This window comes from Lagopus muta, chromosome 19, assembly GCF_023343835.1.
Source record: "Lagopus muta isolate bLagMut1 chromosome 19, bLagMut1 primary, whole genome shotgun sequence".
In the NCBI taxonomy this organism is placed as follows: domain Eukaryota; kingdom Metazoa; phylum Chordata; class Aves; order Galliformes; family Phasianidae; genus Lagopus; species Lagopus muta.
Genome location: NC_064451.1, coordinates 6335719 through 6362382, shown reverse-complemented (window position 1 = coordinate 6362382; position 26664 = coordinate 6335719). Strand labels below are relative to the sequence as shown.

Sequence of the window (26664 nt, the reverse complement as noted above, 5' to 3'; positions counted from 1 at the left end):
ATGCCAAAGTCCACAGTGTTGTTTCTGTGATGTCAAATTACTTGAGTTTTTCTTCCTTAATGCATGTGGGCTTTGTCTTTTGTTTTATGATGTGCAACTTTCTATTTTATTTCTTTTTAAATTATCATCAAAACTCAGAAAAGTTAAGTACTGCAATAATTTGCATTAAAACGTCCAAGGTTGTGAGGTAGTTCCTAGCCATATTCTAATGGAGAAACTTGCTTTTCACCAGCATCTCAGTCAGACATCTCCATTCACACACAAGAGATTTGGGATTCGGTAGTGTTTAAAATTAGGTGTGCACTGTTGATCTCTGATGTGTAGATTACTCGTCCTGAAGCACTCATAAGAGTCTCCTTCACCACACTGAGATCTTGGTTTATGGATATTCCGTCTGCTTATTAGCAAACAGGCTGTTAATGAGTCATTCAAATGAATGGGGAAACTTTTCTGCTCAATTAGAAGTGCAGATTAAGGTTTTGACACAGCTTTCTGGGGTGGGAGAGGTTTTGCTGGGTTTTATGACTCTGTGAGTAAGCAGGACAGTTGATCTGGGTGTCCCACAGCTCTGATGGGCAAAACATCCCCGGGGAGGTTGCCTGACAAATTGTGTCCTGTGTTTTGTTGGAAACGTTTGCAGACGTTCATGTTACCTAATAAAGGATATCTGGCTCCATTTAAAAATGCTCTGCAAAAGTGCTTTTCTCTTAAACAGAAACCCATATTTGCTTGTATCCCATCTTCTGCTTTTTGAAAATGCTGTGTGTTTATATATTTCAATATCTGTTTTGAAGTAATTAGTATGTGCAACATCCACCTGGGTGTAGCTCATGGTTTGCCTGTGTTCAAGGTCAGTCCGTTCCTTTTCATTCCCATACTTTTATTCTGTACGTATTCGCTATCTTGTCTGTATCAAAGATAATTAAAGTCATTCAAAGAAATCCTCTGGACATTAAATTTAAGTAATAATCTGTAAGTCTGTGGCAGGGAGGTGTGTGTGACTGTTGTGTTGTTCGGCAGGTACGTCGATGACGTGATCAATCGCATTGACAGGATGTTTCCTGAGATGTCTATCCAGCTCTCCCGGCCCAATGGGACCTCTGCAATGCTGCTGGTGAGTTGAGTCATTTTGTCCTTTCAGATGGATTTCTTAAGGGACATAATTGCTATTTCTAAAAGGCAGGCTATTAAGGATTATTTTTTTCCCAGAAACATGCTGCTCTTCGTTTGACCCAGCAGTGTAAGATCTCTTTTGCTTTTGGGCAAATAGATGATAAAAAGAATTTCACCCTTAAATGCTTTTTGTTGTTAAATAAGATTGTTGAAATATGAGCGTGAGGTCAGATGCTGTGTTTTTCAGCAGTCTTGGCAATGAGTGTATCTCAGTCATGATGGTGAAGAGGAAAAAGAAGTAAGGGTAAGGAAGAGAGAAATTGTATTGGTTTCCTTTGTCGAAATTTGTTCAAATTGCTCTTGGTCCAATGAATTTCTGTTTTATGATGAAGTCAAGAATTTGCCTTTGAAGTAAATGAGCAGTAAAGGCTGGATTATAGATAAACAAGTCCAATACATTCGACTTATTTCTGCCTGACCAAGCAAGATTTCATTCCAGAAGAGACTGTTGTTCACATCAGTTCTCATAGGCAGCTGTTGTGCTGAGAGAAGGAGACGAGTCTGTAAAGTTTCGACTCCAGGACAGCAGCACAGCAATAGGGGCTGCTGAGCTCTTACAGGATGGCACTGGGAAGCTGATTCTCCTGCAGCAGAGTAAAAGACTGAAGTTGAATCTTTTGACAGCTTTTAAATGAAAGTGGAAAATTCCATATCCGAGTGAAAACGTGGGACCAAATCCGTCTTTTCCATCTCAGATTGTTCGTGGCACATCCTCACATAAGCTGCTACAAAAGGCTTGGTTGTAGTGCATGTGTGAGTACAGTTGTTGTTTCCAAGCAAATGGTAAAAGAAATCTAGAAATCAGATATTTTGTCAAAACAGCTTTCTTGAATCAAGAATTTATGTTTTTTTAGCATTTGTTCAATTGACTACTCTGATATTTTTAGATTTTGCCTGTATTTTTCAAAAATACTATAAATGTCTCAATAATAAGTGTAGCTGTGGTTACATTCCATTTTAATTTATCAATTCTTTAGCATCTTAATACTAACTTTCTTTGAGTAGCCTAAAATTCGCCAGGGATTAATTGAGTCAGAGGTTAAAATATACAGCTGGCTTCCACTGGCATTAAATCATTTCATCTGCAATTGTTGGATTCACCAAGTGGAACAACATATTCCATAAAAGAACTGAATTCATCAGTGCCGTCCTAAGCTCTGTAGAAGCTTTTGCATTTGCTGTTCAGCTGACTTTATGTTTAACTGTTTCACTGTAGAAAAGAAAAAGTCTCATTTTACTTCCTTGCTTGGAAACCATTTCCATCCTCTTAGAGTCCCTCTCTGCACCCAGTAATTGCCTTCCTATTCTGATGGCTTTTTTGAGGTCAGAAAACATGTGATACTTTTCAAGAACTGGGCACAACTGGGAAATTGTGTGAGTTACCTTGGATAAAGCTGGTGGGAGCAAGGTGCACTGGGAAAATGGTAACTGTAAAAGAAGCCTCATTTGCATTTAGTGATAACTTACCAAATAACATTGGTCTCTAAATCAAGGACAACAGCACTGCAATGAGCCAATGGATTGCATATCTTCCTTGGATCAGAGATCAAAACCACTGTTTTTAAAGTATTTTTGCATGTGATTTTGTGATGGGTTTATCATTTTTTCTTTTAGGCAGGTTTTCCCTCTTTCCCATCTGTCTCAGTTGGTGTTGCCAATATGGCACTTTCCATCTGGCCCCGACTGCTGCAGAAGCTTTTGCTGTTTTCAGCCACAAATCATTCAGCGAAAGGTGCTGCAGGATGGGCAGTGTGAAGAGCACCTCCCCCAGAAGAAGGGGGGTTTCTGCAGAACGTGTCATTTCTCACTCTGAACTCATCCCAAGTGAGATGTGGAGCTGCTCTTCCACAGCAGTGATTTACCATAATGCCAAAGGATTCAGATAATGCTTGTTTTGTTTAAAAATATTTCACGACCGTATGCAGTTTGTCCAGAGATAATTAACCAACCATAATGTGAACCAGTTTCATTTGTGCAGTGTTTGTATCATACCTGCGAAGATCTTTACCATAGAGGTATTGTTGTTATATTAAGATACCTTTAAACCCAGCCCTGTGGTTTTCCAGAAGCGCACACATTCATCACCAAAGGCACTGATAAGCAGATATGTATGTTAAGAATGTGCAAACTATTGGAAGGAGGTGGGGAAGAAGGATCAGGGCTGTGAGATTCTTTGAAACTTCAGAATCACTGGAAATGACCGCAATATCATCCTTGGGAAAAAGAGATCTAATTCAGAAAATATCAGTCCCAAACTGATTGGTGCCCATCTTCATATTCACGTGGACATCACGTCCTGTCCTTAGCTGTGATGTGGGGCTTTCAGATCCCGCATGTTTCTAGAGAGGTGATTGCAGCTGCTGGTCTGAGTCGCAGGGTTGGTCACCTCTGTGTGATGCTGGGCTCTCCCTCAGCACAGTACAGCTCTGCAATAAGCTGAGAACTTTAAGGAAGTGGGGGGGGATGAAGAAAGTGTTCCTGCGAGCACAAATGCTGTGCATTGAAAGGTTTCTGCCTGCTGCTCCTTGGAGGGTGCTGCTTCCTCAGACAATAAGGAGATCTTTGTGTTGGAGATTTATACACAGCAATTGTACCTCATTAGTCTGGATTTATGCTGCACAGACCAGACATAAATAATTGAAGCCTTTCAGAGCTGTGTGAAATCCTCAACCGACTTTAAAAGCAGTTTACCATTTCAAGGTGCTGTTTAATCCCAGTCTTCACTGGTGATTTTTCTATTAATCTTTTAATCGTGCTATGCATAAAAAAGACTAAACATAGAATTGTATCAACTTTAATAACAGTGTTATGCAAAATTAATTTGCAGCAGCAGCAGCAGAGGGAACTGAGGCTTTCTTAAGATTTTTTGTGAGATTTTGTTGGTCAACTGCCAGGAGCTGTAAAGAGAGAAACCTCATCTTGTGTTAAGAAAACACAAATTGATTTTTAATTAATGCAAAATACCTGCAGTTGTGATGGTATTAAATAGTTAGTTGTATTCTTAGATAGTCTCTACTTATTTCTAATGGTGCAACCATTGTATGGCTGTTTCAAATACCTTGTTTCTGTTACCAGCGTTAAGACTCTCTTTTTCAGTGTGAAACTTCTAATTCCTGCAACTCATTCCTTGGATGTTGTACAACACAGGAAGTATTGGTCCCATATGAACTTCTTTAGGGCCATGTACCTGGCCAGCCCTGCGCAGACACAGCAACTTCTGCTCATCTTGATCCAGGAGCCACTTGCTCTTCCAGCAGCTTTGTCTCCCCAGTGTTTATAAAGCTATGTAAGGTCACTGCTCTCCAAGTTAGAGACAGCAGGTGAATATTTTTAGAAATAATGAACAGCTTTCTGTGTTTGGAGCTGTTTCTGAAGCATAGTGCTCTGTGTAACCAATTCTCCATTGGAAAAGTTGTTTCTTCCAAAGCAAAGCTCATTTCAGAAATTGCCATTTCTTGTTTTCATGTTATCTTACAAACTTTCTGATGCTGAAGGCGTTTTATGCATTTATACAGATGCTTAGAATTTTAGTGGATCTCTCCTATAAAAACATGAAGCATTTTTACACAGTTTCTGTTCATTCTCAGTAAAATCAGACGCATTTTGCGTTTCAACTTTCAAATCTTGTTGCAAGCATTTTAAACAGTCTGATTGTATGGAAGTGGGCTGTATTAATGGCAAATAGGCTAGACGTCTGTTCACTGAATCTGAACAACTTCTTACGTCTGAATATTGTTTATCAGTGTTTTATATAAAATCATGATGATTTTCTCAGAGGAAAATGGATTCTGTGATTATTTGCCCATTAAAAAGGGCTCTACTTGTTCCAGGCACCTTACTCTTGGAAGGAGTTGAAGAATTGCAAATTGTGACCTGAAGTTAGAAGAATTTTTCTATTTTTTGAAGAAGTTTCATTTTCTACAAGGTCCAGATCCATTTTCATCCCTGTGAAGTTCCTGCTGTGCTGTAATTCAGAATAGAAAGAGACAAAATCCATTTTGCTACCCATGGCAGTGTTGGTCCAGCATCACCAATTCATTCGTGTGGCTGCCACAACAGCACTGTGTGACACTTTGCTTTATTAGCAGGAAGTGCTGTGGTACTAAAGGAGAGCATCACCAGCTTATCCTTAATATGGCAAAATCATTTAAATCCTTTATCTACGTTAACTTCTTATCATGCACTACTGCAATTAGGTTCAATTAACGAAAGTCAAATTCCAGCCCTTACATTAAAATAAGGAGGGGAAAAAAAAAAAAGGAAAAAATTCCTTGTAAAGAACTAATTAGTATGGTTGTTTATTTAGACTCTAATAGCTTAATTGCATCCTATCTTGCTATTTACAAATAGGCATCATTAAAGAATAATGAGCATGTGAGGGAAAGTGCAGCACTGATACAGCAGATGAGACACAGGGAAAAAAAACCTAGCTGAAGGTTCTGGGGGGGCAGTTTGATTTATGTAGTGAATACAAAACCTTCTTTTCCAGTACATATAAATAGGATTTCCAGCCATTCTAGTGATTAGTAAGATAGATGTAGGAGTGGGAGGAAAGGCTTCTGGCTGGCAGTTCCAGGAGGAGCAGGTGCCTGGCCTTTTGCTGGAAATGTGTGCAGCTTGGTTGCATCTCTGCTTTGATGTTGCCTTGTTCTTTTGAAAGGTGACTAAAAACCTCATACGAACTCGTGGTCCTTTCTATACTAGCAGGGAGGTACCCTGTTAACTGAAAATAACGTTGTCTTTCTTTTAGCTCTGCAATGCAGAGCATCTGCAGCTCAGATCAGCAGCAAATTCCCTGGGATGCTGAGGGGAAATCTGGAGCTTTGGGATTGTTCTGTGAAGTGTTGGAGCTTAGTGCTGTCAGCACACTTTCTCCTAATATTAAACTTTCAGATAAATCTGAAGAAAGAATGTTTGTTAATGCATTTTTAAAATCATTTCTAAAAGGTCCTTTCATTTGCTATCCGTTCCAATGAAAAGGCCAAATTAAGGGGTGTGTTGCAAGCTATTTCTTCCAGGCAGAATTCCGGCATGGCAAATGGATTTTGATCCTTATCATTCTGCGGATTAGTTTTGGCCCTGATACTGACTCATTTGGAAAGGTATTTCTTTCTTCTCCAATTGGTGAGCTGTGCTAACTGGGAGCGTTTTTAGCAGCCTTACAAGAAATTATCTGAAGCATTTTCACTGATTATTCCGTTTCCCCTCCCCCAGACTTGGCATACAGCATCTGTCATCTGCTCTTTGAGAGTTATCTTAGCGATAGACAAAATATTTTTAAAACTGGGATATTTCAAGATTTTTATTTCCTATATTTTTGTCAGAAAAGCTGCATAATATTGCAGATTTCAGTCAGCTGCCTGTCCTACCTTCGTCTGGTGCCTGCTGATTTGGGAAGCAGGGGCATTACAGAAAACTTTGCTGCCTGAATTCAGTGCACTTGAGTTAAAAGCGAGTGAGAAGCCCGTTGTTTTTACACAGACCAAAACAGAGGCTGCAGAAGTATTTAACTCGCAGCTGTTCCATTTTCAGCTCACAGAACTGTGGGGCATATTTTTTCATTCATATTAATTGAATTTTAAAGTGACCTTGTACACGTATTGATTTGAATTAAAATCTTCCACATCAAGGACAAGTTGGCATATATCCTACAGGCAAAATATTAAAAAGCCAAGTGCTGTCTTAACAGGGTATCGACAGAAGAGGTTGCAGTTTAATGGGAGAAGGTGGCTTAGAAGGGAAATTGTTGCCTTTTTCTTGCAGAGGAAAGGTATCCTTTTGGTGTCATAGAGGAGCTTCGTGCAGCTGCTGTCTGTGGCAGCACAGGCTGCATTGTGCCCATTAAAGCAGGGAGAGCCTTGAGCTCCAGCACAGCGCCCTGTGCTCCCAGGTTCAGAGCAGAACTCTCCGATTGTTTGTTTGTTTCTTTTATCAGAGCCATTGGGTTTTCGTTCCGTTCCTTCAGGTGGTCTGTGGGGATGCAGCTCTGCGACCAAAGGTGTAAGTTATACTCCATACATGGGCTTCAGTTACCTGCATTCAGCAGGCATCAAAGGAAAACTGTTGGCTGGAAAACGTGATCTTTAAGATGTGGTTTGTGTGAACAAAAACATTCACATTCTGAAAATGGTTACGAGTCCTGATCATTAGAGGGAAAAATAAAAGGTCCCTCATTTCTCGTGTACAGCAGAGAATGTGCTTTATCCTTTAGAGAGCTGTGGGGCATCCTTTTGGCTCCCACGTGTAACTGCATCCTCCAGCCTGGTGATGGTTCATTCTTTGTGCTGCCTACCTCAGTGTTTCAGCACTGTTAAAAATGATGTTCTGTGAGTCCTCAGAGCTATGCTTCTGCATTTCTTGAGACTTAACTCGTGTACTATTCCTGTTATTCCTTTTGATACCCTGCAACAACTGTCTGAAGGTCCTGATTTCTCTTCCAACCTCTCTAAAACCTATAGGAGGAATCCTATGCCAACACAACAGCAGCACAAAATAGGGGATTGTTCTGTTTCGATGCCAGACTGCTAATTCACTGCTAATACTGCTGTGTAAGTATTACAACACAGAGATTCCAACACAGCACCTCAACCAGGGAGCTCACTCAGAAGCGTGCATTAAGAGTGGCTGTACACAGCTCTCCCAGTTATGGGAGATGAGGGAAGGCAGTGACCCTGCTTGTTTGGCATTCAACATGTGGATGATGTGAGCTGCTGTCCTGTTCCAGCCTGCGAAATTTGGCCTTTCAGTTTTGCATGATGGATAATAGCTGCGATCTGGGTAACAGCGACAGCTTCTGAAAGTGAAAAGTGAATGGCTGGAAGGCTGTGAAAACAGATGACCTGTAAAAGGGCAGTGAGCTGATGCAGAAGCATTTCGAGAGGATTTGTGCAGGTCAGCCTGATGGGGAGGTTAGGGGGCAGCAGGATGTGTATGCGAGCAAGCTGGAGTGCCAAACATGGGACTTTTCAGTTTGTTACGTGTGACTACTAACTCTGAGGATTTTCAGGAACATCCCACACAGGCTTCAGAGCAACTTCATCCAAGTTTTTTTTCCTGCCTGGCAGCGATGTGAGATATGAACGCAGGGGAAAGAAGTGAGCATCCACTGAAGTGTGTGAAGGGAATGAAAATAGAAAATATTACATATAGAGCCGTGTCTGGGAGTTTGTAGGACTGCCTTTTTGCTCTTCATTAAGAAGATTTCTGTTTTGTTTAAAATTTCTTCTTTTTCTCCTCTGAGTTTTGCTGCGTATAATTGCACAGTGTGGGGTGGAGGCAGTTCTCTCAGTAGGGATGCATCCTAGAAAACCACTGCTCTTAAATGAGGTAGAAAAGAGTAAATAAGAAAACAATTAACTCTGAGTGTGCCAACAGCTTTTTTCAGGGTGTCTCCAGTTTCTCATCTCGTTTCTAATTAATTCTGCTATTGTGACAAAGTCGTTCTTCTGATTCCAGCAGATGATCAGCATCACAGAGCAGCCACATCTGGGACTGTACTTTTAACTTAGTTGTTACAGTGCTGAAATTCCTCTGCTACTTTTTTCTTTCCTTTACTTGCAGACCAACTAGGTCTTGAAACAGGATCCCAATACCACATTTAGGCCTACATTCACAGCAACTGAGACCTTATTGGGTTGCCTGAGAATGCTGAGTGGTTCTGTACATGTTCATGAAGTCCCAGTGTAACAGGAGAAGGTGGGAATCAGAGCCATTGGTGCTGTGGGCATAGCTCAGGCCTTCTTGCAGGCTACCCTACATCTGCAACATTTTTTCTCTTCAAAAATCTCTTGTGGATTGCTTTTTCCTTTATGCTTTTGAAAAATCATGCCCAGCAGCCTGTCATCTTGAAGGCTGTCATTGACTTCTTTTTCCCTTCTCTTTCCCTTGATCTGTCTGTTGCTGTCAACTCATTCTTTCCTCTTGCTCTAACTCTTCTGGCCCGGAGTTGCTTTTTTCCACATCCCACACCAAAGAGTTGTCATCAGTTTCTTTTAGGATCTGTAACTGTCCTGCTGTATAGTTCTTTAAAATGGGAAACTGGTATTTACAGCACTTTGGGTGACTGTTCTAAAAAAGCTCTGTGCTGTCACTCCATTCCTTCCCCCGTTTCCCATCCCAGCCCTCAGTCCTCCAGCACAGTCCATCGGCATTGGCATCGCCTGTTTTCTGCTGTCTGTGTTCCAGCACTTCATCCAGTTCAGATGAACACATGCGAGAGCAGTCATCATCTTCCTGCTAACATCAGCAGATAAATCCACTCCCAAAGAAATCAGTCACTGTGCGTCTGTATTGATTTGTTGTATATTTTTCCTTTTTAATTTCTGCTAACGACTGCTGCCTCCCACCTTGTTTCAACATGAGTAACTGATGCTGACTAAGAGAATAAAGAGCAATTTTGTGCTTTTGTGGACGAATGGAAACTCCATCATATTTGTACAACAGGACAGAAAGACAAAATTCCTGTTAGAGGTTTAAACAGGATTGAAGTACAAGTTCATCTTTGAATGTTGAATTGATTTTTAGATTAAAGCATCTTCATTATTGTTTTCTTTGTCAATACTGTAATTTAGGTTTATTTCTGCTGTTATATTGTGACAGACCAAGATGCTACTTTTATTCCTTGCCCCTTTGCTGTTACTACAAAAGAAAATTAAACCTTTCAAAATGTAAGATTTCTACTGTTGTAATTGCTGTTGTCCCACTTTGTTTTCTTGTAAATATTTCTACCTCAAGTGTGGACCTAAAGTGTTTTACATTGAACCTATGGCATGCTTTTAAAAGCTAACATCAGAAGAGTCTGATTCTTCTTTCTAATTATTTTTGCTTACATGGACTCCCATTGGAGAATGTAGAATACAGTGAAACTAATCATAATTTGCTCACTGTTTTTTGCCAAGTTGTTGAGTTGTGTTGTTTATAAAATGGAGGGAGTTGCTTGGCTGTGTCGTGTCTGCACAAGGGAATTCTGTGAATTCATCCATTTTTGGTTGCAAATGAATGTTTGCTCTGCACTTTATGGTCTGTCTCTTCCTCATAATGCGCACAGTGTTTTCAGATCTCCTATTTTGTTCTGTCTATAAAATATTGAAAACTGAGATTGCATCAGCTTAAGCTGTTAACATGATGGTCTTGTGAATTCAGACACCATTAGCTCTCCTTCACCTTGTTTGTCCTTTTCTTGATAGGTTACCTTAGGAAAAGTGTTAAAAGTGATAGTGGTGATGCGGAGCCTCTTCATTGACCGGACGATAGTAAAAGGATACAATGAAAACGTCTATACTGACGATGGCAAGGTAGGTTATCATGTATCCAGCAACCATCAATTTTATTTTTAGCTGATATTTAAATGTCAGAGAAAAGGCATCCCATCACAAGTATGCTGGAATCACAAAACTGTCAGAAGAATTTGTGGATGTTTTACAGGGTTTAAATTTATCATGCTTTCCTTGGATTTTTCATACTCAAATGTCTGACTTCTTTCTAAGCTCTGATGCTCTAGCTTGAATTTCTAATTTATCACCTTAGACCCCCAGTTGCCTCATTAATAGTGTCTACTGAGAAAACATTTTTTCAGTGTTGGAGCACATCAATAGCCCAAGGTTCAGTCTTCTCTTTTCTGAGAGCTTTTGGGAAATCTTGGGCTAGCTTTGTGTTCAACTTGATAAGCTCAGCCATGGGAATCACTGCTAGGTAGTCCTCAGTAATTTCCTTGTCAGTATCGGCTCGTCTTGAACAGCAGCTACTAAAGGTGAGTGTTCCCTGCTTCCACGAGGGTTTTGTTTCATCAGCCATTCACCCTGCTTGAACCCTTGCATTTCTCCTGACTCCAGATGGCCGCCTGCAGCCCGGGTTCAGGACAGGAGCTGACACCTTTGGCTCAGGTTGTTCCTCCTTGGCTCAGGGTGGAGTGGTCTCTGTTACTGAGATAGCAGGACACTCCTGTACCAGAAACAGTACTAAATGCCTTCATGTTGCACATTTTCTCTCTGGAGCTCTCTTCTGATTATGAAGCCTATTAAAATACAAAGTTCATTATATCAAGATGAGTACTTGGCACCCATAGGCCATGTTATAATGAGGTGAGACTTCTTTCCTTTCAGAAGTGATAACTGGGTTTCAGCACACAGCAGCACGTTGTGTACTGACCCAGGGTTCAGCAGCTTCAGTCTGAATCTCTGTTCCCCAGAAAAGGCCAGGAGCAGATCTGCCAAAGAGTGTCACACAGCTACGTTTCCCAGATGAGAGATTCTTACTTGAAGGGTGGGGGGTTGGCCTAGGGAAGAGTAAAATAAAAACTCACTGATGTTTTTATTTGTGTTGCTCAGATCTGTGGGCTTAAACACCACTTTGCAGCAGAAGCAGTTGCACCCCGCTCCCAGTATATCAGCATACAAATGCAGACTAAAGCATCAGCCCCTCTTCACCTTGAGTTCTGCTGGGAAGTGAAAGAATAGGCTAAAAAGCACTGACACGACTTGTTGGTTTCCCATGTCACATTTCATGTGGGTGTGCTCATTTTCTCCAATGAATCCAGTTTTCTTTGAGGCTCCCTTGAAATATAATTATGCTGTATGTGCCGAAAAGATGAGTAAAAGTTCCTTTGCAAAACTCAGCATCTGGTGTGCAGCTTCTGTCTCGCTCCAGGTTAGCTCTCAGGAGAGCTGTGTTCCTCCACTGTTGTCATCTGAGAGCAGTTCTCACCACGGCTGGCTTTGGGCATGGGGCACTAACCTTTGTCTGTGTCCATAGGGAGCAGTTACCTCCTCCTGAGCAGCACTGCTAACACCTGCTTTGCCTTCTTGCTTCAAGCAGTCTGCAGTGGAGGTTGTTCTCTACCAACTTACATTTCAGCATTCTAAGCGGGGTGATGCGACGGCTCCCACGAGGCTGGATGAACCCATGTCTGTACTGTGGCAGTTGCTATTCCACTGGGCCATCTCAAGGCTGGAGCAAAGCTGTAGGTCTGCATTTTAGGTATAAATAGGAACATCTCATCTGACTTTGGTAGAACTGGAGTTGCAGCCTCTTAAATCATGAGTAAATTTGGCTTAGAAGATTGAATATATGCGTAGCTTGCTAGTTTTGCCAACTGGAGCACATATTGACAAACAGTGGGCTCCCTTTTTTTCCACTAATTAACTACACTGGTAATTGGAGTATAAGAATAAGATAGTGCTCTTGCAATGATTCGCTTTACTTTATTGTGCCTGCTGGGAATGAGTGATTACAGTCAATTGCAAACATAGTCCATTCCAATTCCTTCTCTGTCACAACAGCTGCTGTAGGAAAAGTGCTCCACTGTTCTAGCTTCTCAGTTTCCAGCCTGGTGCTGGGAGGGAAGCAGTAGCGCTCAGAGACTCAGAAAGGTATGAAGGAGATCAGTGAGCATCCTGTTTGTTAGATAATAAAAATGCAGAGAAGCTTTGGAGTTGCTGTAGGGAGTGATTGCTTTTCCCACGAGCAGTTTGCACAGTGATTGCTGATTGGGGGGTTTGCTTATTTGTAGGGAGCATTTGATATTTGTAAACAGCAAGGATGAGATTAACTAAAAAGGTATCCTACACTATGGCAGTTCTGAAGCTCCTCTTTTTTTCTGTAAGTCATGCTGAAGAAGGGGCGCTGGAAGAAGTCACAGCATCCTTGCACTTCTCTACATGCAAATAGCTGAGTGGTGGTCTTCTGAGTAAGCCTCCTAAGCCCATATATCAGAAGGGCCTTTAAAAGTGGGATTCTCTGGGGGGATTTCTCTAAACGGCGTGGTTTGGGGCAATGCAATGTATTCAGCACTGTCCAACAAAAGAAGAAATGGCCATCATTGGGAAACTGAAGGACGGCACAGGCAGAAAGTGGAACATGCCTTGTGAGGCACGGAAGGGGAAAGCACAACTGGTTTAGCAAATTTTGCATTTCTGGGGAGAGAAGGGAGAGAGCAAACAGGAGAGGTGCTGGTGTCGTCTGGTGCATTAGGCAGGCAGGTCTAGAAGTAAAACAAACATGGGTGGCTCTCAGAGCTGTGGAGCTGTGCGTGGCAGCGTGCTGAGGCACTGCTAGCAGGTACACAGGAGAGCTGACGTTGCATTATGCGGGTTGCTGTGCACTTAGACGTCGCACTGTCTGCACTGACAGGAGCTTATGCGAAAGCTTCCCGTGGTTTCTGCTGCACTGAAGTCTAGTTAAATTGGTTGCTCTCTCTTACAGACTTAAATACTTTCAAAGTGAAGGTGAAAAAATGAAAAGTAGTGTTAAGCTTTCCATGGGTAAAATAGGATACTGCACTTTGGCGTTTTATTTTCAAGCTTTGCTTATATAGACAAAGCATCAGTGTGTTTCTTAAGTGCTTCGTGTGCTTCTCTCGTGAATTATTCACAAACCCTGCAGAATGTGTCTTTGCCAGGTTGCCAGCTGCATAACTTAGACATTTTTGGTGACACTTTGCAAAAACAATAGGTGAGCTGTGGCAGCGCTGTCATGCAGCCGGCGCTGTGTGCTGACTGCTCTGCCTCTCTCCTGCTTACTGTACCAGCCATTACGTCCACCCCATACTGATGTGTTTTAATTAGCCCTGTAGCTTCAGCTATGGCACCGTGCCACCTTCGATTTCAAACTTTGACATACTCATTGTGCACTGGAATTTAACCATGATAGTAATTAATTACTAATGTTGTCCCGATTCCTGAATAAATGAAGCTGTGCAGCTCGCTCTTGCAGGGCAGGCTGATCGTCAGCTGAACCATTAGTTAACCTAGTCTGCCAATAAAAATAGAGATGCATTGGGATTCTGCTGGCGTGGTGGGCAGCACCCTGCTTCTCTTTGGACTCGGGTACCACGGAGCAGCATGGCAGGGTGCATTTGGAGTGTGCACTTAACATCCCTGCCTAGCCAAACTCTGATTTCTGCATCCGTTCGACTTAACTAAAGAAACATAAGTGTCTCTATTGAATTATCATGTTAAGGAACTGGGGTTATGTTAATGCTGTGGCTTCATTAATTACCCCATATCAATAAGCGAAGGCAGCTTTTAGCCTCCTAGCGTAAGAGAGGAAAAGAAATAGTAGTATCAAAGGAAAGCTTCAAAGACAGCCCGCGCTGTCTCTCGGGTAATTTCTGATCCCCGTATTCTTTCCACTTCAAAGCTGGGTGTGTGTGTGTTTGGGTGAAGGGGGGTTGAATCCGATTTCTCTAATAAGTGTTGGCACCGGACCTGTTTGATATTAGATGCAGGGAACATTCTGATTTGTTATCGCCTTTGAAATCGTTCAGATGACCTTCAGAAAATGGCCTCTCGTTACTTATGCTGGGGGTGGGTGGGGAGAACGGGGCGCTGGGAAAAAAAGCCCCAGTTTAATTCACATGCAGAGGATGCCCTGGAATTGTGCTTTCAGCAGTTTTTTAGTTACAAATGTGTGTCTTGATTGAAAGTGAAAAGTTGAAGAATAATAGACCTGTAACGATGCATTCTTTAATCCGCCTCTGCCTTCATCCTCTGGCTGGGGGAAAGGTGGTCAGTCATGTAGGATTTCGTGTGCTTTGGGGAGGGGCTGGTAGCTTTTTTTTTCCTTTTTTTTCTTTTTCAGCTCGGCTAACATCACACCTAGGAGACTTTCATTACTTTTTCAGCTTTTCAGTCTCCTTGTCAACTAATGAACATTGCAGAACCTGTTGGACTTATCTTAATGCTTAACGCAGCATCTGCAGTGGAGTTTTTTCTTTAATTTTTTTTTTATATCTCAAATCTACCTAGAGAGGATCACACACTGCATGTGATCACTGGAGATTAGCAAAACCATGTATGTATTCCAATTATAGCAACTCTGCTTTTGAAGCAAGCCCAAACTTACACAAAAACAGCTTAAAAAATCTGTATTAATGTTTTATTTTTAAGTGTAGACTTTTCTAATATGGAAATGTGTTGCTTCCTTCCCTACAGGCGCAGGTGCACTGCGCAGAGAATCATGCATGGCTCCAAGTCCCAGCTGGGCTGCTGCTCGTAGGAGCGGTGTCGGTGTTCAGGTTCTTGAACCTGCCTTAAGAGCCATAAGTGTAAAGTTTTGAAGGTAACATGCCTTAGGGTACTTCTGCCTTCGGCTGACCTGGAAAAGGCATCAAGGCATCAGCTGCCTTCTGTCCCACGGCAAGGTCAGCACTGCTAAGCCATGACACGTCCATTCAGAAGTGATGCTAAAATCTTTAACATCACCCGTCAGGCTGAGGTTTGGAAACTCAGAAGTCACTTCTGTGCCACTGTTCTGAAGGCAGGCACATAACAGCTTTAGTCCTAAAGGCATGGGGACTGGTAGGGTTCCCAGCCATTTAACCTATGTGCATTAATTACTGGGGTTCAGTGGCCTTCCCCCTCCTGTGTGTTTTATGCACATGCTGGGACTTCTTCCATTTCAGGCTCTAGGCTGTGCGCCTTTCAGAAGGCTTGTCGTTCCAGCTGCAGCTTGTGAGCACTGCTGTAAGTCAGATTGAGATAACTGGCTGTGCTTTATAATAAAGGAGATGAACCCAGCACGGAGTTGCTTCCTTTAAATCCATTTCTTTTAGGGTGTAAACTTGGCAGACCGTGTTTGGTACCACACTGTTTATTCTCAGGATTGTACATTTAGCTTGAGATCTCTTATTTGCATTTTTAGCATCATTTGCCATATTTTAATAAAATAGGTGTATTGTACAATTAATAGAACAACTAAATAATGCAACACAGGTTTTATGTGTGCATTTAAACACATTTCTCCAAGAAAGCCAGAGCCATTGTATGTGTCTATTTCTCCACGATTAAAGGTGAATTTGCAAGTGAGGACATGCCAGGGGATTTTGTGCACTTTGGAAGAAACCTGGCACTAATGAGTGAAGCTGATGGCTTTTCTTATCCTAGTGGTTGAGTATAGTGGGATCTGTAAGACAAAAGTGATTTGCAAGTCAGGGGTTGAAGGAAATTCTGCTTTTCTTTTTTTCTTTTTCTTCCCTGCTGCTTTTCTGTGACAGAGTACAAGCTATTCCACAGGGCTGGGCTAAAGAGCACTGGCACATCACTTCGAACTGTCCGATGTGCGAGCCACTTGGTTGTTTAACAAGGGCAGCGTTACCTTCTGCTTTCTGGGGTTACCAACATTTATTTCCTATCTGGCTGAGCACACACTTATGTCATGGATGTGTGCAGTTATCTACAGCCAGTGTGATTTTGTCTACGGATGTAAATGCAGTTTCCTAAGGGATGCTTTATTTAGTCCCAGAAGAGCAGTGCTTTGGCTTAATTCAGCTCAACGTGCTTTGTGTCATTGTAACTGAATCGCTTATTCAGACACAAGATGAGCATCAACTTAGTAAGAATGCCCTCATTTAAGAAACAGACCAAAGCTGATGAATATTTGTGCAGATCAGCCTCAGCCTCAGACAGATGAGTATTTTTTAAAGGGAATACATTAATTCAACAGATCTCACATTTATATTTTTATTGAAACTGTAATGTGTGTTCCTTTTTCACTGCAAAACAAATTAACTCTGATGTCATTATTTCCCTTTCTTAAATTGCAGCAGATGTGGTTGATGGGTCAAAGTAGTGAACTGAGAACTGAAGCTCCGTCGCTCTCTTTGCCTGTGCTTTGAGTTGAACAGCTGCTTCCATTCTTTTTCGTGGTAATTACATGTAGTAATCCATAACTTTGTTTTTCCTATTGCAGCTTGACATATGGTCCAAATCCAACTATCAGGTGTTTCAGAAGGTAAGCCACATCATTTCTCTCTACGTAACACACGTGAGATACAGGTAGGGTTGGTTTTAAATAAAAATTCATATTTTATTCCTTTGTCATCTGTTATAAATCCCTTACCATTTATATCCCATCACAATTTCAGTCAGTGGTTTGGAATGGGAAGTTGGAGGTTTTACTGCCATGGACTTAAAATTTCACAGGGAATTTTGAGGTACTCTCTGGTTTGGTTTAAATTTTTGGAGGGAAGGAGGGAATTTATTTTGGATTTTATTGTGTTGGATTCATTCTTTTTGGTTGCCTCCCTCCTCTGGAAACTCAATATCTTGGTATTCTGCTATCTTCCATGCGGGAGAACATTCATCTTCGAAGGCCTCTTGTAAAAATGCTGCAAGTTGAGGTTGTTCTGGGGTTAAATTCTTCTTCCTTATCTTCAAGCCACAGTTCAAGGAGCCCGAGTCTCCAGCTAGCACACTGGCTGCCTTTCATCTGTTTCTGTAGTTTCTGTAACAAATACGGGGCAGGGACTCTAAAGGGCATAAAAGCAGAGGTCAGAGTATGGCATATTGACTCTATTTGTGCATCTTTCTTCCAAGACTTCAGATGCAGACAGAAGCAAAGATGTTTGACCTGTGGTATTAGCCTGCTGGAGATCAAAGGACAGCTTTTGGGGAGGCTCTCCTCCCTTTGGTTGCTCTCCCTCTCTGCCTAGCATTAAAGCAAAATGTTGCTTTAGTCAGTTCTTTACTCCAGAGATTAGTGGATTAAATATTCTTTATTTTTTCTTACTCCTCAAAAATATTTTGTGTCAAGTAGGGTAATCCAGCGGGAAGTAAAACAGCATCAATCTTAGTAAATAGTTTATCAGTACACTTTTAAGTAACTTTTGCAATGGAATAAATTTAACTTTCTGTAATTAAGTGCATCATCTCAGTTTCCCCATGTGTGTTTTAGACTGTAGTCTCATTTGGGCATAAGGTTGTCTTCCTGGCTTTCTTTCTTTAGAGTAACTTGGAAGACTGAAGTTATATTGCAAACGTTTGTGATAAATGATGCTGAATCTTGAGTTTTGATTATATAACTTTCTCTACATGAAAGATAAGTGCACAGTAAGTCGACAGTTTGCTTAGGAGTCCAAGTTAAGGAGTCAGTGAGTAAGTCCATAAAGCAAATTTCAGGTTCAGCTGAGAGCCTTCAGATAGAAGGGAGAGAGCTCAGTGGGAAGCTGTGAAATACCCTTCTGACAGCTGCCCGTGTGACAGCATTTTGGGTACATAAGAATCTTTATTTTCTAGTTAATAATGATTTCGCTGGAATGCCTTGGATGATAATTCCAAAACGAAGAGAGAAGATGCATTTGTATCATTGTCTGTCTGTGGGCACGTCTGTGTGTGCATGGAATAAGTGGCTGATCTCTTCCTTAATCCTTTAAAATAACGCGATCTGACCTGACTGTGAAGTTCCTGTTCTCCAGATCTCTCAATAAATAACACCAAGTGCAAAAATATGCACCAAAAAAAGGAAAGCCTTACAGGACTAAGGGTTGCCTTGAACCGGTGGAACAGCTCTGTCCTTGTGTAGATCATTCCCAGCTCTGTCATTGCCTTACCTTGGGCAGCCTGTCTTTGGATCAGTTCTCAGCGTCCCTTCAGCTGGGGGGAATACTTGCTGACTTCACAGGAGCTATTGCTGGGTTGGTCGTAGAGAGCTCTGAGACTCCTGTGTGTAAAGTGTGTCAGAATGCAAGGTGATGGTGCTTTCTAATCAATAGATTCTGCACAGTTGAGCTGGTAGTTAAATAAGCTAAAGCTGAGGCTGAAGTCAGGTTTTCAAACAGATGTCAGAAAACGCTGTAGTTCAGCACAGTAAGTTTTCTCTCGGTGCTGCCGTGTTTGGTTTTGTCTTTATTCTCTGAAACTGTGCTTGTATACATTTAGACATCCTGGAATAGCTGCTCAGCTGTGGCAAAAAAGAGGAAGTAGTTAAAATAAGTTGAGGGAAACTATTACATTCTGTTAGCATTGCAGTACTGCAAGGTCTTAGCAAAAAATGTTTTAATGTGACTGAAGGATCACCGGTAATAAGGTCAGAGAGTATTTCTGAATCTTCCTGGAATGCTTTCCTCATGGCAATCAGCAGAACCATGACACAGGAGTACTGTATGAGGAGGAAAAGTACGGATGAGTAACCGAGGAGCCCAGGCACCCCTCCAGCCCTGCTGCCTTGAATGCTCTGAAGTCACCCATCACTGAAAGGAGGGACGTTTCTCTTTAAAAGCCACACCGTGTTCCCAAACTTTGCTTTCAGAGATAATACAGCAGCATCTGGAGCTCACAGGATACCTGTCTGTGGTAGCTGCAAGCCTGTCAAAATCTCACAGGGCTGCAGGATGACTTTCCAGGTTAAGGACCGGAGACCTCTGATCTTCAATCCAACCCTGTCAAGTGATGCTAAATTTGTCCTGACTTTTGTTTGCAAGTGCTGGCTGTGTCAGCATGCCTTTTCTCTCTCTCCTTAATAGGCAGGATACCTGGGTGTGTATCATTTGATGGGGGACAGCTCCCAGAGGGCCCATTACTGTTAAAGCATCCGGTCATATTGTGAGTTCCCCAGAGCCTTCTGCTGTCTGGTCCTGGGGTGAGTAAGCTTTGCAGCTATTGAATCCACCAGGAGGGTTAGGTTCAGAGAATGGAGCTGGAAAATGGGAGGATGAAAGGGCAGAAGCTCAAGGAGCACTGAAAAGGTTTGCAGCCTTCCATATTAGTCTGACATTTAAACTCGGCAGGAGTGGCAACTGTTCTGATCTCAAACCTCCTTATTTTAACACCTCCTGTGTCTTTGTCTGCTAGCACAAGAGTAGGAACAAAACAGGAAATCAGGAACTATTCTGGTGCTTAAATCTTAGGAAGAAGCATGTACAATTCCAGATCGTTGAGAATTAAACAGGTATATATACACATATAGATTGTGGAGAATGGTGTAATATTTGTAACTTTGCATTCAGAAAAAGAGATGCGTAGTGCAGCAGAACTGCTGTGAATGGATCAGAACTGTGCTATGGGGAGACGGTGTTGGATGTTAACTGTTTCATTTGCCAGCTGCTCGGTGAGCTGCTACGTAATGCGCTCATCTGGGCTGGTTGAGTCACACGTAGGCTGTGAGCTCGTTTATTTCTGTCTGATCCCAATCTCTTATTTACACCTACATGGTCTCCATTTCAGCATGCCACAAAGTGCTCTCCGTTTCGGTTTGATCACTTCTCCCCAGTCACATTTTAATCTAGACTTTGAGAAGCTATCAGTGCCTATCCAGCTGCTGCGTGATCCCCAGGTGGAACTCAGAGCACAATCTTCTCCTCTCCAAGGGCATATAAGTATTGTAATGTATGAAGATGTATTCTTGTCAATAATCTCGGAATAAAATCACGTGTAAAATGAATGCATGCATGAGACAGCTATCGGGCTATTGATGCTGTCTGCTCAAGGAGAAGGGATGGACTGTTCCAGGTCACCTGCATCATTGCTCCTCTGTACGATCAGCGTGTGGCTGTCTTTGGGGACCTGCTTAGGTGGAAACGACGAAGAAATCCTGTGCTCCACAAATGTATGGCAGCGTTTTACTGAGCAGGGCGTGGGGAAAGGAGTGTGAAGGATTTCCATGGCATTATCAGCTCTTGTTTGCCAAGGTGCCATCTATCATCCTCCCCGAGCCACCCGCTGATTCCCTCCAGGGAGACTCCAGTGCGTACCTGCAGTGCAGATTGAGTAATGGCAATCCTTGGAAATGAGCAGAGGCACTTGTGCAGTTTGCCATGGTAGAAGAGGTCTAACCACTAATAACACAGTAATTTCTTTTTTTCTTTCCGTGCTCTGATTATCCTTTAGAACTCATTGCCATAGGCTGCTGTTAAGGCTGTGAACTTAGAGGGGTTTACAAAAAAAAAATTAAAAAACTTTCTGGGGATTTGGAGAATCCCTTTATATTAGATTAGTTTTCAGTGCTGCACTCATGGGAATAAACCAATAAGTAAGTTGCAAGGAAAGTTATGACTCTTAAGGGAAGTTTTTTACCTATTCTTGAAGAGCACGTCCAATAGCAATGAGAAGATATTAGAGTAGAGAGACAGCTTCTATGATTCAGTCAAGAGAAATGTTTTTACTTTTCTGTTCTGTGTTTGTGCCAGATATAGCTTCATGCCTGTGTGGAACCTCATCTGTGGAGGAGAGCTGTGCTGCAGGTCCCTGGTTGTGCGCTTCATACAGCCATTAGAGGAGGCACTTGTTCAGCATGCCCAGCCTTTGAGCTGTGGGATTCTTTTTTGAATGAATTTTCAGCACTGTATGTATGACTAATGGTGTTACTGGGGGCCAGCAGGGCCATTTTGCAGAATCTCAGCGAAGCAGTGCTGTTGGGTGGCTGGAGCAGTGCCGTAGCAATGCTGTAGCAATGCCTGGTGTTGGCTCAGAAGAGACAAATCCCAGGGGCTGTGCTTGCTGCTCCCAGCTTAGCACTGTGCTCAGGACCTTTTATCCACGTGAGGAGCAGCACGCAGTGTTTGGGGACACCTGGCATCACTGCCTCCCCACACACAGCTCAGGAGCCCCTGGCAGCAGCAGGGACACATTGCCCCACTGCCCTGCTGGGGCCGGGCTGCTCTGCAGGAGGGCTGAGGATGCAAGGTTTAATTTGCACAGCAAAGTAGTGAATATTAGGTCTGACCCAGGATCGGTCTGTTTCATATTCCCCGTGCATCTGGGGCTCGAGGCCGGGGAGCAGAGATGCATTTCAGCAGTACACATTTCTAACCAGCTTGGAAACAAAAAATGAGAAAAAAAATCTCTCAGGCAATACGATTAACTGTTAAGAAGGGGAGTTCTCTTATTCACATTGAAAACAAGACTGGATCTCAGCAAAGCAGAATTCCATGCAGCCCAGGACAGCGTAGGGTTGTTTAAAAGGAGAAGCCTGAGGCCATCTCTTTGCTAGATTTTTTTTCTCATCCCTGAAGTGTTTTTTCCTCTGTCTCAGAGTGGGAACACGCTTAGTTAAACAATAGCTGGTCTATTTAGCAAAATTGTGGCTTCAGGAGATTGCTTTTTTTTTTTTTTTTCCTTTGGCAAAGACACCAGATGCTTTTCAATGTATGAATTGTGAGATATTGAGCTCTTCTCCAAGATCACTTGAAAATCTATTTCAGGGTTCAGAGCAACAGCTATCCTAATCAATGTGTGCTGTTCTGAGCATGTTCCTGTATAAAAAGAGGCAGAGAAATTAGAAAGTGACAGATAACCAAGATAGTGGGGGAGATATAGCAATGAAAGTGAAGTTAATAAAGGAGAAGTCCTGAAATGCACAAAATGTCATCCTGCAGCTGAAATAAATTCATTTGTGATTCCAGCTTGGCTGGAACAAGAAGCGCGTCCCTTGGATGCTCTGGCACCTATTCAGTTTGTTTTGCTTTGCTTTGCTGCGGCGTGAAATCACACTGCCATTAGTAAAAGCTCAGCATTGATTTTTGATTTATTTTTATTATTAAAAACAGAAATCTGGGGCAATTTATGTTTTCTGTCAGCATCTCTTATCTCGGTAGCGTTGAGTCTCCCTTCTGCCCTATGTGCTGCCCAGCATGTCCTCCTCCCCCCCTTTTTCTGTTTGACATCATGTTTGTTGGTTTGATCCGAGGGGCTCATTCCCATATCCTCTTCCTCAGGCTTGACACCCACTTTGATCCGGTGCAGAAGCACTGTACAAGCACTTGCTTATGGTAGAAATCGCCTCCTTTTTGTTCAGAAGATGTGATTAGTGTTCTAGCAATGCTGGGGTGGCTTTCATCTCCCTGCGGAATCTCATTAGCTTTACATTACAATGGGAACAGCATATGTGCAACTTCACCAAAGTGGCCAGTCAATTTAAATTTGTTCATAAGAGTATTTTTAAGCAACTTTCTACGTCTTCGGTGCCAAGAGAAAACAACTTTGTTGTTCGAGGAAAAAATACGGTTTGTTAGAAGTAGCAACGCGGCAGAAGGAGAGCGGCTGCTCATAAATATCTTCAGAACTTTCCATTCTTTGACATGTCTGGTGCTATCCTGTAAAAGTACCATCTTAAAAGGAGAAGCTCGTGTAGCTGGCGGGATTTGGGCTGCAGTCATTTCCAAACGCCGCGTGAGTTGTTTGAGCGACGTGGCTGACTTGAGTTACACCGTGCTGCTGATGCATAGTTAATCCTGTTGGTTTTTTAATGCATTGGATGGAAGCATATAAATAGCTTACATGGGTCAGGGTCATAAAATCATATCATAGAATCATAGAATGGCCTGGGTTGAAAAGGATCTCAAAGATCATCTACTTCCAACCCCCTGCTGTGTGCAGGTTGCCAACCAGCAGCCCAGGCTGCCCGGAGCCACATCCAGCCTGGCCTTGAATGCCTGCAGGGATGGGGCATCCACAGCCTCCTTGGGCAGCCTGTGCCAGTGCCTCACCGTCCTCTGGGGGAAAAACTTCCTCCTGATATCCAACCTAAACCTCCTGTCTCAGTTTAAAACCATTCCCCTTGTCCCACCACCATCCACCCTCACAAACAGCCGTTCCCCTCCTGTTTCTACGCTCTCTTTAAGCACTGTAGGCCACCATGAGGTCTCCCTGCAGCCTTCTCCAAACTAAACAATCCCAGTTCCCTCAACCTTTCCTCATAGGATCACTGCTCCAGCCCTCTGCTCATCTCAGTGCCCTCCTCTGCACCCATTCCAGGAGCTCCACGTCCTTCCTGTGCTGGGGGCCCCAGGCTGGACGCAGCGCTGCAGATGGAGCCTTGGGAGCATTTTTGTGAGCACATCTTTTGCAGACTCACAGCCCCTCTGCCTGCAGTGAAATTCAGAGCACTTCATTGCGATTCGCTTTGCTGAATTAGACTAAATGCCAATTAGGAACAAATGGAGTTAGTTGGGAATGGCGCTTGTAATGTCGATTCACGCTTTCTTGCTCGTAATTTATTGTGCTTTCGGGCCAGGCCCTGGGAAATATATAGGTAGCACTTGAGAAGAACGCTTCATCTTCTCGATAATTACTGATGAGGCCCATAAATAGAACTACAAGTGATAGAATGCAGGAGTGCTGCTGGGTTTGTTGTCTGAGGCCTTTAATAGCACAGCCCAGAGATTTGGGCTGAGAAGTTCTGCCCAAAGGCTGTGACGGAGCTGTTGAGGACTGCAGCCCTGCTGAGCCATTGCTTCCTTCTCCTGTTATTTGAAATTATCCTTGCTATTTCAGCTCTACGTGTCCTTTGTATTCAATCTCGCTCTAATTCCCAGATGGAGGATCTTGTTCTGGCTCTGTCTGGTAGATTAAAAAGCTTTCTATCAGGAACCTTTTACTAATGCAAGTAGTTATGAACCATAATCATATTAATTGATTCCTGTTTTCTGAGGAAATGAGAGCTCGATTCCTATTTGTTCAACGTAAGCAACCTGAAATAAATCCATACAATTTAAATGTATGAAGTATTCACATCAGAAAAAATTGGAGAAGAGTAGCCTCATCTTCCAGTAAAATGTAGTTTCGAATCAGAGTATTTTGTATGTTCTTTCTCCTCAATAAAACAGACCACAATCAAAGCTTTGGGGTTTTCTATTTCCTTTTTTTTTCTTTTTTTTTCTTTTTTCTCTCTCCTTTTTTTTTTTCCACTCTTGGCCTCTGCCAGGAATCTCTAATTTAGCTACATTTTTTTTTCCTCGAAGGGATCAACACGTGTTAAAGGAGCACATTCTGTATTTAAGAATGACCAGAGTCAAAATGGGGACATCTAAAGAGAAAATCAGAGTGTTTTCCTCTGGCGTGGTTTGTTCAGTAACTTTGCTTCTTTATGATTTCACAGAATGTGTGGGATTTCAATCACAGAGGCATAGGCTCTGCTCTTCTGCTGCAGGCATTGCAAGTTAGATGAATTGCTTGATACTTAGGCTTTTATTTTAGTGTAAATCTTTTTATTTTATTTTATGTTTGAGAAATTTCCGTCCTTTTAACAGTGATGGAAGCAGCCTCATTGGTCCCTTCTGTCCTTCAGGTGCCTTGCAGGGCTGGGTCCTTCTGGTGTTGTTCCACGTAGCATTGAGCTGGCCGCCTTCCTGCATCACTTTGCTCACATTGGCCACCAGTCTGTCATTTTACATCATTAGCTTCTGCCACGAGTTTGACTTTGCTAAGATGTGTTGATCTCACTCTGCGCATAGGAAGTCAGTCTTCATGATTGCTGTAGCTGATTGTTGTATGAAGGCTGACAGTGGGAATGGAAGGCAGCTGGGAAAAGCTACCCAAAACTTCTTTGAGAGCATCTTAGCAGTGACACAGCCTTTGGTTTGCCACTTTCCTGTGGAATTTATTTTCTTTTTCTTCGAAGAAAGATGTCTGAGGTGTGGAATGAATGAGAGAATGTTCTCCTTCTGTGTGGCACAGGTGACGGATCACGCAACCACTGCCCTGCTGCACTACCAGCTGCCTCAGATGCCTGACGTGGTGGTCAGATCTTTCATGGTAAGTGAATTTGAAGATAACTCACTACCTCCAGACAGATTTGAGCATGCTGACAGCAAATGGCACGAGGCGGTTGTGATGCAGTTGTGACTTCACCTGTTTAACCAAGCTAGACAGCAGAGATCAACTGTAATTCTTTGTATCGTATCTGGGTAAGGATGAAAAATCTGCCTCAGTACTGTGGGATAGCTGATGTTTGAGGGCTGTGCTGTGCAGAGGTGCTCTATCAGGAGCCACAACATTTGCTTGGTGATGCCAGTTTGCAAAGCTAGTCTGGGTCATCTCTAAAGACAGCAGAAAAAAGCTGCCCCATGCTCTTTGTTACTGTCCAGCCCATTCACACTGTGCTCACTGTGCAGAGTTGGTTTCTGGACATAAAGTCAGCTCCAGTGAAACTAGCAGTGAGTGTATTCCAGCTTGCTCATCAGTGTGCCCAGCACAGCAGGGAATGAGGGTCACTGATGTGAGTGAAGAGCTTTGGAGGCAGGAATGTCATCAGGAAGAATCCTTGGTCCTTTTGGCCCAAACCTGGATCCTGATGGGCTGCGGGGGGATGATCAGTGCAGCAGCAGGTGATTTCAGGGCAGAGGAAATGCTTGCTGGGATATCCCACTGTTATTGAACACAATTGATAAAATACTGCTCTAACTTCATGTAGATTTAAGTTTATCACCTTTAATTCTGCTCGAATTTAGTATTTTCTTTGTGAAATACATTTGGATGCAAGCAGCCCTGGTAGTCACAAGGGTTTATGATTCAGAACACCTTCCACGAAGATGAATTTTGGCAGGGAACGTGGTTGCTGTTCTCCTGCTGCAATCTCCCAAAGGAGATTTTGGGGAGGGATTTTCTCTGCTCTTCAGACTTTTTAGTCCATCTATTACATTACCCCTTCACTCGGAGCAATGTAATTCAGACTTTGTAGAATCCACCATCTAATTTTGCCACTGGCAATCTGTGGGTGTGTAAGATAGCATTGGTTCTTTTATGTCTTTCTTTTCCAATATGTAATTTCAGGTCAGACTCGCTTACCTGCTGTGCTTGTTTCTTTGTTTATTCAATAAAAAGGCCGCTAAGAGGAGAGCTGTGCACGTGAGCATGGCTTTCAAAGGGTGAAGGCAGCTCTTCCAGGTCCAATCCGTGTCTCAACACGTGTCTGAAAATGGATGTTTAATAGAAGTGGGGAGCACGTCTGTGTGAGCCGTGGGCCTGCCGTATCGATTGGACAGAACGCTGCTAAAAGTGTTAA

The 26664-nt window shown here is 42.6% G+C and overlaps 1 protein-coding gene across 1 annotated transcript in view; it reads left to right on the top strand.

Moving 5' to 3' along the window:
* Nucleotides 1-26664, top strand: part of MED27 (mediator complex subunit 27) — an 80476-nt gene that overhangs the window by 52020 nt on the left and 1792 nt on the right. Inside the window, exons 4-7 of the mRNA XM_048965661.1 lie at nucleotides 1021-1114; nucleotides 10359-10466; nucleotides 16858-16899; nucleotides 25338-25415. Of these exons, the coding sequence (XP_048821618.1) occupies nucleotides 1021-1114; nucleotides 10359-10466; nucleotides 16858-16899; nucleotides 25338-25415 (322 nt within the window). The remainder of the gene's footprint in view (nucleotides 1-1020; nucleotides 1115-10358; nucleotides 10467-16857; nucleotides 16900-25337; nucleotides 25416-26664) is intronic.